The following is an 11,123-nucleotide window of genomic DNA, read 5'->3' as shown; positions in this document are numbered from 1 at the left end:
CTCCCAGCCGCGTCGATGCATTTCTAATAAAACAACTTCCTTCCCGGTGTTGAGTATTTCCTCCGACGTGCAAGCTGGTCCCGTGGGATAAAGGGGATGGAGTTTGCAGCTTCCGAGTTGATTTTCTTTCCCCCCCGCCCCAGCGGTTCACCTCAACTCAGGCAACTTTTTACAGCCTGAATATAAAGCAGGATGCAGGGATGGATGGTCTAGAGAAGTGGTCCACGCAGCCCGTGGGGGGACTCGGCGCCTTTATCACTCCCTCTAAAGATGCTGGTGGCTGAGGAGGGAAGCAGGTTGGCAATCTTATGACTTTGGGGGAAAGCGATCCAACTGTTTTTTGGCTACTTTGCAAATGTGGGACACCCCCGCCTCCCCGGTTTATTCTTTGGGAGGCCGACATGTGTGAGGATCCGGGACTCGACTGCTATAAATTCAGGCTCTGTTCTTCAGCTACACCGTGCACTGCTTTTGTAATGCAAATGGCAGGCACAAAGTGTCCCTTTGATAATGTGCACTCGGGGGACAAGAAAAGCATTCACCGCAACAGTAAAAAACTAATTCATAAAGCTGAGGGACAATAGGAAAGCATTCTGGATATTAAAATAAAATAATAATAATAATACTAAATAAATAAAAATAAGTGATGGTAGATCAATTCAATCGCTAATGTAAACAGTTCAAATGCAAACCCGGAGGAGGTAGGGGAAGGGGAGAGACCCGAAGAGCTGCCATCACTGCCTTGGCTAACCCTGGGCAAGCCTGGGGAGAGCAAGGATTTAGAGTTTGGCATAAAACCCATGTGCAGAGCGGCACGGGAGGGCCAGACCCTGGGCGCCAGTCTGGTTGCCGTGTTAGGCATAGGCTATGTTGCTCTTCAGAAAGATGAAAATCATGGTGTCGGGTGTTTAATTTTATTTTGAGGCTGGAAAACAGTTAATAGACTGAGGGCATAATTTCTTGGGGGGGGACGGGGAGGAAGGAGGTAGTTTTTCTCCATCACCTCCCAGAGTTTAGCTCAAGGTCATCTCGTCTTGACGCAACACATGGAGCTCGGGAGGAGGCAGAGAGTTGGAGGAAGGGAGGGGGATAAAAGGGCTTCTGAGTCGATCCTCCCAGCGTGGTCAGTGATAAGGGGTGGGGGGGACGCTGGATGGTTGCCACCACGTCCTTATAACCTAACGTGCAACCTTTTTCTTGGGCATCACTAGAGTGTGCCCAAGGCGCTGGGGTGACAGGAGAAACTGGAAATCTTGGTAAAGGGGGGGTGTGGAGCAGTGAGAAGGGGTGGTGAGCTCTGTTTGGGATTATTTTCCTCTATTTTTTTGCCACCGCTACGGTGGCCAAGGCAGAGAGGGGAGGGAGCATTACTGATAGCGGGTCACAGATAAGATAAAGCCCGTGGCTGCCCTGGCATCCAGCATTCGCGGCCCGGGGTGGAAAATGTGAGGAAAGAAGTACATTTGGACAAGGGGTATCATATCACTCAGGAGACAAACTTGGACGCTTTCCATCTGTGTCTGCTGGAGACTTTACCCACCGGCTGTAGTCAAAGGTGTAAAAAAAAAAAAAAGAAAGAAAGAAAAAAAAAGTCTTATTGTTTGTTTCGCTGAAAATTATCTCAGCTGCATTAAAAAAAGGGCTTTTATTAAGACTGCTACTCTCTAAATACCATTCATAAAACAGTGACGGGAGAATATGATGGAAAGTTACATTTTTCTCTCTGTCACTTTGATTTCTTTGTTACTGCTAAAACGGCTGCTCTGACTCATATTTTGCATAGTTATTTTTACCTTTTCAAATGTTCCTTAACTGTTCGTATTACCCTGGGCAAATCCCCCAGGGATAATTTTCATTTGCATGCAGACTTTGATGGTGTTATTAAGCAATCACTTTCTGTACTAAGTCATTATTAAAAGTAATACCACAGAGCCTCAAAAACACATTAATGGTGCCAAACAATCCCCATTTCAGCTCGAGATTTATGGGAAGGGAAAAAAGCACTCGGTCTCATACCGTTTGGTGGATGCTGCTCTGTGGTGCTGTGGCGGCAGCCGACGTGATGAGAAAATACCAGAGCCAGATTTAGAGTCCCTTATCTGTTCTCCACCTTATTCTTTCAAATAGTAATTATTCCTCTTTTTTTTTTTTTTTTTTTTTAACCTGCCTGCTTCCTACTTCCCCCACACACACACCCCCTACTCCTTTCCCCCCTTGGTTTTGCACCTTTTCCTCTGGCCTTGGCAAGAAAACCAGTCTGCAGCCTTCCCAGTATACACGAGCGGGGCTGGTTCTGGGAAGGAGGGTCAGCCTTCCCATCTGTAATCACCGTTTTATGGCTTTCACTCGAGGTGTTAATGCAGATCAAATGGAAAACACTCCAGCCGGAGCGTTACAGCTTCTCGCGCTGCCCCGCGTACGGTCCCAATCGTTAATTCTGATTATAAGACCTAAAGGTAATTCTGTTTGCTCTCCTAATGCATTGCAGCTCTCCCGGTGGTCCCCACGTTCTCTTTTTCCTCCGGTTCCCATCTTGATCAATTGTTTGCAAATAATTAAGCTTTTAAGAGATAATGGTAGGAGCTAATGTACACAACAAAGTAAAGGTCTCAAGTCACTGTTTATTGAACGGTGGTACAATTTGCTTTGATATCCCAAAGTGAGCCAGAGTGATGGGTGGACTTACCAACTGGAGTCAGTGTGGTGTTTTCAGACACACACTTCTATATATATTTATATATATAGATATCTCTATATATTTCATAGACTCAGAATATCTCAAGTTGGAAGGGACCCATAAGGATCATCAAGTCCAACTCCCTGCTCCTCATGGGACTAAGCCATTTGACTAAGACATATATACATTTTTATATAATTTTTAGATATTTTATGCATATGCACGCAAATACAATATGCATTTATCTGCAAAAATATATAAACATGTCTCTGTGCATGTGTTTTTATCCCTTTAAAGAACCATTAGAAATCTTTCGGAAGGCACCTGTCGTACTCGTGCGGGTGAAAAAAGACCACCAGCACCCGTTTTTGACTGAATTTCTTCATAAAATGGCAATTCTCAGGGTTTCCCCACTTTTCTCTCTCTCTCTCTCTCTTGCAATGCGATGTCTGCCTTTGCCCATAGCCTGGGCTTTCCTAGCCCTGTGGGTGGGAACGCAACAAGGCTTTGAATGTTTTTATAGCAACCTAGCCTGTGGCATGCTGATTCTTTGTCAAGTAATTTATTTTTATTATTTTTTTTTATTATTTTTTTTTAAGCCTACAAAGGAACAAGTTGTACGAGCCACGGAAAGCTTCTATAATAAGGATGCCCAGTGTTTAAGATTATTTTAAACCGCACCGAGTCATAGTGAAAAAAGAGGGATTAGCTACGTGAAGTCCTGGCTGTCATGTGATTATGGCAATTATAGATTTATCATGAAATTAAAAGTTTATGCTGTGCTAGGCTATGAAAAAAAAATAATCAGATGACCTTAAGCATAGCACAGTTTGAGGACTTTGGGGTTTGGGACTTTTAAAAGCACTTATCTTTACAGGGACTGGATTATTCTGATGGCTAATTTTATCCAGTCTTGTCTATTTGGAAAAAAAATCCAGAACAATTGAAAATTGCTTAATGGAGACAGAGTTCTCAATTCCAATAGCTAGAGACTGTCTAGTAATTATTGCTTGCTGCATGAAATTAGACACAGTTTGTTCAATTACTTAAAACTAGATCACATGTAAGGTGGCAAAGTGAAATAAAGGGGGAAAAAAAAAAAAGAATAATTTTGCCCTTGCTTGATAGCAAAGTAATGAAATGGGTAGTAAGTTATAAAGGTGAAAATGTTACAAATCGTCTCTGTAGGGTTTTTTTGTTTTGAAGAGAAGCAAAAGGTGTTGAGATAGATGGATGTAAGTCAAGTACGAGTTTTTGTTGTGGATGAATGTGTGTACAAGACGGACTATAAAAGTCGTTCTGCGTGTATAAAATTCAAATTACTCTAAGAAAAATAATTTAAAAAAAGAAGTAAAATCCCCTTCCCTCTGTCTTCCACTTTGGAGCAGTTTCACCTATGTGCAGAAAATACAGGGGGTAGTTTAGAGGTGTGCAGGTTGTCTGTGGGCTCACCTTCAAGCAACAGGATTTTTAAAAGAATGGGAAGTTCCCCCATTTTGAGGGGGAAAAGATATCTTTTGGGGCTGATGGCCACAGCGGTGGGCTTTGAAATGGGCACGTTGGGCAAAGGGAAGTTGCCAGGGTTAGAACAAAAATGCCTATTTTCGGTAAGGTGAGGTGAGGCAGGCATGTAACATTAGATGTCAGATTATGCTGTTTACAGGAATATATAAAATCCGTTAAATAGTTACGATCCCAATAAGATTGCTGAATTTTATGAGGTTTTAAATTCTTACGCTTTACAAGGTTTCACTTTACATCTTGTGTAATATTACACCGAATGCATTCGCAGAATATGGGAATGTTTCAAGGGGGGGGGGAAATGAAATGGATGTGTGTATAACAGCAAATAGTTTGTGACAAGTGGCTGCTAAATGGGATGTGGGGATAGGTCTCACCAGGTATATCAAATTATCTTTATTGAAATGTTATTAAATACTTTGCAGCAGTCCAGGTCTGAACCTGATGTGTGCTGAGGCTTGGGTGTCCAGGTTAGGAGCCAAGTCAGATCCTCAAAACAGGGTTTTTCCTAGGAAATTGCAATGTTTGGCCATTTCCTTTTGGGACGACAGTGACTTTTTTTACACCTAAGGAAAGAAAGAAATGATATTTCTGAATTTCAACCTTGGATGTGGTCTTTGCTGTTGATTTATTAAGCAATCTCTATTCATGCAGAAGCGAATTTTCTGAGAAAGCAATCAAGTTCTCACAAGAAACCGAACTTCGGATTGAATTTTAACATTATCTTCAATTAAAGCAGTATTTATTCTCTGTCTCTTAGGATTAGTGCAGCACAGCTATGTTAATGTCAGGCAAAAATGTGCTGATCATTGACCTTGCGTTGGCCTGTGTTCAAAACCCGGGCGTTTGTTTACGTTCAGGATGCTGATCTTATTTGCAAATTATTTTGGGGCACGGGCAAGATTTGTCTTCACCAGCTCAGAAAACATTGTCCTGTTTTAGTTTCGCAGAGAAGCGCTTTATCGCATTCAGGAATTGTTCTGTGAAATACAGAAAAAAAAAAAACAAAACAACCCCAAAACCAAAAAAAAAACCCAAACCAGCTGTGATTTGACTCTAATCGGTCATTTGAGACAAGTGCAAAAACTTTCAGCTAATGCAACAAATATCCTTCTTGAGTATCAAGGTACTGCCAGTATCCTAAGCAGTTATTTCTCCACTTCACTAATCTTTATAATTGGCTTGTCTTTTACTGCCATTAATTAAGTGATGTAGTAGCCCATTAATAATTATAAAAGAGTGACACACCTCAGCATTTTCACCTTTCAATAATGGATGTCACGCTCCTGGTTTGGGGTTGGTTTTTGTGGGGTTTTTTTGTAATGTTTTTCATTTGTTTGGGTATTTTTTAATTTAAAGTAAAAAGTAGGCCAAAAAAAAAAGCATTGTGTTAAATCTATATATTTATTTTTGGTGTCTTATAGCACCCTTACCCTTCAGAAGAACAGAAAAAGCAGTTGGCACAAGACACAGGGCTCACTATACTTCAAGTGAACAATTGGTAAGTAATTTTCCTCGGTGTTTCTCTCCGGCCGCTGGTACCCTCCGGCGAACGCTTCGCATTTTTGAGGACACACCTTTGCCTTTGTCTCCTTCCCCCTCCAGCAGTTTATCGATGCAAAAAGCATGGAGTGGTTTCAGTTATGGGAACGGGGAGGTTTGCTGCTGCGGGAAATGAGCCGTATTTATTTTCCCCATCGCTTGGGCAGATTTCGGTACGGTTCACCTTTGGGTATACCAGTGCTCCTTCTGGCTGAGAATGTGTCTTCTTCAATAGGAAGCCAACCCTCCATTTGGAGAACTTCAGTCGGGGAAGAGGTTGAGCTGTGGGGTGGAAAAAGGGGGCAGTTGGCCCAGTTTCTGCAGAGTGTAATGTTATTTTGGGCTGCTGTCGTGCTTTTTTTCAGTGTTGTTAGCGGGGTTTTCCTTGTTGACTGACATCCTTCTATCTCTGTACTGGTTCGTTTTAAAAGTCCAGTTTTTGAAAGCTTGAACACGCTTTGAGGACAATCTGGGTTGTTTTGCTGCTGAAGTACGGCGTGGAGCAATTGTATTTATTTATTCCAGCTAAGGGTGGCTGGAGCCCCTGATCTGTTGTGGTGGTGATTTGTTTCAAGGAAATCAGGAAATCTGCTGTTTCTGCAGTGGATTTCAGGTTGCTAACTGTCCGGAACGTGGCGAAGGCAACCAGTGAAAATTACTCATGATTTAAGTATAAAAACACAACAGTGAACCCTTAAAAAAAAAAAAAAAAGTTTGATTTATTACCCTTTGTTACTGCATCGAAATGCAGGTTTCTCCCGCTATCCCAGAATAAGTGTCGCATTTGAAGTGTATTGCAATCTAATACCTTGTAAAACTAAGTGTATCTAATTAATTGTCCTAATATTTTTAGATTAGTGTTTATGATGGGAAACCTTATCCTCTTTGAAGTAATACCCAGAAAATGGCCAAGGCAAACAGCGAGCCTGCTGGGGAAAAGGGAGGGAGGAATGCCAGTTTGCAGACAAAAGTATTTTTTTCCCGTTCAATAAGTGTCAGAGATTAATATTACTGAAGCTCTGATTACATGGCCTAATCCATTTTAGTGAATAAATTTGGTCTTGATGTCCATTGCACCTACATTAACAAACCCTCCTCTCTTAGAGAGAGTAGGAGCCTATGGGAGAGATTTCAGATATATTAAACCCCATTACAGAAAATGTAATTTCTGTCAATATAATCCCATGTATTCTTCAATTTAGTACTTTAGAGATAACAAGCTACTTACAATATATTTGCCTTTGGAGGATTAATTTACAAAGTGCACTATCTGGGAGACGCAGGCGGGCTCACATAAGCATAGCTTGTAAGGGTTATCAATTTCTGTGACCCCACAGCAGCCCTGGGAGATCAATTTTTTGAAGCCCTTTAAGACACTGAATAAAGGAAAATGCCAAATACTTAGTGTATGTAAAGTATGCTTCCAAGATACCCTACTTTAGAACGGGGGAATAAAAGGCACTAAACGTAAAATACATCTTCTAAGGAAACATAACCTCGGGTATTTTGGCTCAGCCTGGAAAAATTAGTATTTGCTTCAGCTTTAGGTCCTCCAACCTTCATCCAGGCGATAACCTAATTGATATGGTTGTCCTCCAGTTTGATGATGGGCGCTTTGGCCAGTTGAGAAGCTGTGTGATGTTCATCAGGGGTCTTATTTAATGATGGGTGGAGCAAGCCTGTGCTGCTTTGGAGGGATCTGGGGGCTGAGGATTCAGCATGGGCAAATTCCATGGATGGTGGTCCATCAGGGAACTTCGAGATGATGAACATGGGATGCTTTGAACTAAAGCTGGTGGGATTTCTCCTGAGTGGCTTGGCAGGGTGTTTTTCAGTACCCACCTCGCCTCAGATTCGTGGAGTTTTAACTTTGGCTTGGTGTCAGATGTGTTTTTATAAGTTCCTTATGTGCAAGGGGAAGAAGAAAAAAAAAAAAGTAGGTCAAAATACATTATAACTGAAGTCTCGTGGATGTAGGGCAGGCTTCCTCTGCTTGAGCTAGTTTGGTAATTCTGCTGTAGTGTTACAATTGTATAAATTATTGAGATAATTCCCCTTCCCTCCCCAGCCCCATGGAGATTTAACGCTATAGAGGCAGTCGGAGCTTTCTTAAATCACAGGTGGTGGGCAGAGATGCCAAAATATTGGGAGTTCAGCCCCTGGTTTTTGTAATGGATACTGAGCGTGCGGGTTGCATCCCATGCATCTTTGGGAGACATCTAGCCGTGGGTGACCAACCCTCCTGAATCCTGGGGGTCACAGGGCAACCTTCTCCCCACCTTTTTGCCAAATCCTCTATTTTTTCTAAGGCTTGGGAAGAATTTCTTGCCTAAATTGTTTGCTGCGGGGAAGAGCTAACGTATCCTTTCTGGTAAGCTTTGCCTTTCTTCAGCGGGCTCATAAGTCATTCAGCCACGACTTGCAAAAAAATTTTGCCTTCTTCCTTAGATTCTTCCAAACTTGTTAACACACATGTACATTTTTGTATTAATGATGAGTCATTGTAAATCACTGTTGCAGAGATTAAATGAAATGCTGAAGGGCAGGCTGGGTGCAGATCAGTCATAAATTATTGGCAGCAACACAGCATGTGGGAATACATGAAATGTGCATGAAAAACATAAACTCATGTCTGGTAGCATGGTCGTTAGCCCAGACTGGGAATGCTGGATTTTCTGGATGGAATTAGAAGTTTGCCACAGAGCAGCCAGTGAAGAGAGCATTTGTTTTCTGCAGATTGAAAGCATTTGAACAATTTTTTTTGTCATATTTTGAATGCCTTTACAGTATGTGCTGGTTGCATACTTCAGTTCTCTGCCGTAACGGGGAAAAAATGGTGCTTTTCACATCGGGTCTGCCCGGTGTTCGGGCTCCCCGGGTTGATGCACACAACTCCTATTGACGGTGGAGGAGTCACAGGAATGGGGTGATGAAGTGAGACGTGCCAGGAAATGTATCAGTGGTAGGGCACATGTCTTTAAAAATACCACAGTTTGAACTTGACCCTTTTCCTTGGGCTGTTTAATTTTTTTAAAGTAATGAAGTAATCCATGCGGAGGGTTTTTCCCCACCCCCTTTTTTTTTTTTTTGCATTGCTTTTCAGGACCATCTTTTTGCCACAGTTGGATGTTTCTGTTGTGCGAAGAGGGAACCTTGTGGTGAAAAAAAATAATCAAAAGTCTGTGGCAGGTAGGAAGGTGGCAGAGTTCAAGATGTCCTTAGTCTAAATGGACTCTTCAGGTCTCCCTCTTTGTTAGTCATTTAACCCCGCAGAAGTTTAGGGTTTGAAGGAGGGTTACGTGAGCAAGAAGGGTCACTTGTGTGATCTTGGCAGCGTTGTATAGATGGACGTGGAAGGGACCTGACCCAGTGCAGGTTAATAAGGTGCTTTTCCCCGGTGATTTAAATATCCAGGAGGTGTGATCCAATTCCTCCTTAACCTCAGCTGAGAGTCAGCCAGGCTGTATCGAACCATCTATACCGTTTGCTCGTTTGCTACATCCCAGCTGAATCTCTTCCCGTTAAGAACTAATGGTAAATAATTACTGGTGGGACTCTATGGAGAAGAGAGAGCAATTCTCATCAAGGGCTGCATTAGGTGTCAGATGCTTGTTTATGTTTTAGGCAGGTCTAGGTACACACAGATAAATGCCTGTGTGTTTGTAGAATAATCTGACTATATGACCTCCCTATACGTACATGGCTATCTAAATAGTGCTGTGTACCACTGCATTAAAATGCTCTTAAAATAAAATAATAATAATAAAAAAAAAGATTAAGTATGAAAATTCAGCTCCTCAAATCCCCAGCCTTTTATTAGGTGTTTCCATTTGGCTTTTTTTCCAAAATACCCTCATGGTATCTAGGCCACAGACCAGACAATGATGGAGCAGCTAGTCAATATTTTATCTTACCCTCATTCTTCAGTGCTTCGTTTGTTGAGCTGTATTCAAACCGTGCTTGAAAATGGAATTAATAATTACTGCTGGGCTTTCCTGTGATGCTTACTGCTGCGATACCCAAGTCCTCCCCTGACAGTAAGTTCTCCATGTTTAAGGTCCAGCCACCACCGAAACTCCCAAGTTTCAGTGGAAACTCTGAGTTTTGAGGTCACCCACCAGTGTTGGGTACGGAGGAGAGGTGAGAAATCAATAACTGCTGGGGAAAAGTTTGGGTTTGATTTACTCAGTAGTTCCCAAGCCATCCAAGGCAGCAGCAGAGCTGAATCCTCTTCTCCAGCACAGCGTCCAGCTGCTTCAGCCACGACTGCTTCTCTTTTCTTACCATTTTCTGCCTTGCTTGTTCAACTTTGACAAAGTTTATTTCCTGTAGAAATCAATTTTTCTACGTTATAGTGCCCTGGCTTGTTCTTATAACACACGTAATCATCATTGGGGTGGTTGAGGCATTGGGCCCTATCAAAAATCGTGCCATGAGCTGGTAACTGAACTGTTGCCATATAAAGTAGATTAAAAAATAGGGTACAAACAGCTCTAGTGATACGCTTTCCTAATTTTTCAGTTCTTGGTTTTATGACCTTGGCTTCTTTAAATGTCAATTTTGTGTATAATTTCCTAGGCTTGGAAAAAAAAAAAAAAAAAAGACCAAATCCCAACCAAACACACTGGAAAAAATGATCAAATAAGGTAAATTTCCCTAATCTCATTCTTGGAGACAGACGAAGCTATTTTTGCTAAAACTTTATAAGGAAGAAATTTTAAAAAGGCTCCGAGGCCAGCCTGAAGACGGGTTTGAAAAATCTGCGATGGGTTTGCAATAGAAATACCAAACCACCTTGGTGCATGTAGCACAGCCAGCTCAGGGCAGAGACACTCAGAAATTCTTCATTGCTCTTTTAGCCCCATCACAACTCCCCTCTGGCAGGAGATGTTCTCCTGTCTCCATTCCTTTGCTGGTGGGTAGGCGTAGTGGTAGACCTTTGCTGCGGTGGTGGCATGGGGCAGGGGACAAAGTGCTGTGCCATGGCACTGCAGGGGTGGGCAGGGTGGCACGGTGGGGATGGGAGGATTTTGCCCTTCTCATGGGGGCAAATTGCTCCCCAGCACCCAGGGAGGAACAGGGAGCACCACTGCCAGGGGTGACCTTCCCATCTGCTCACTGGTCATGCCCGGCCTGGCTTCAGGTGGCGGGGTTATGGATGGAGCAGATGGGGGGATGCAGGTGGGGGACGTGGGGGAAGATGCTGGTGGGGCAGATGGGGGTTGCAGATGGAGGGGAACTGATGGGGGGATGCAGCTGGGGACAGATGCTGGTGGGGCAGATGGGGGGATGCAGATGCGGGACGTGGAGGAAGATGCTGATGGGGCAAATGGGGGGATGCAGATGGGGCAGGTTGGGGGATGGAGATTGGGAGATGCAGATG

The 11,123-nt window shown here is 42.9% G+C and overlaps 1 protein-coding gene across 1 annotated transcript in view; it reads left to right on the top strand.

The window, feature by feature from the left end:
• Positions 1–11,123, top strand: part of MEIS1 (Meis homeobox 1) — a 127,990-nt gene that overhangs the window by 96,450 nt on the left and 20,417 nt on the right. The window contains exon 9 of the mRNA XM_014964414.1: positions 5,623–5,699. Coding sequence (XP_014819900.1) covers positions 5,623–5,699 — 77 coding nt within the window. The remainder of the gene's footprint in view (positions 1–5,622; positions 5,700–11,123) is intronic.

This window comes from Calidris pugnax, unplaced genomic scaffold (genome assembly GCF_001431845.1).
Source record: "Calidris pugnax isolate Ruff unplaced genomic scaffold, ASM143184v1 scaffold219, whole genome shotgun sequence".
NCBI lineage: Eukaryota > Metazoa > Chordata > Aves > Charadriiformes > Scolopacidae > Calidris > Calidris pugnax.
Note: the sequence above shows the minus strand (reverse complement) of the source record. Positions and strands in the feature narration are given on the sequence as shown.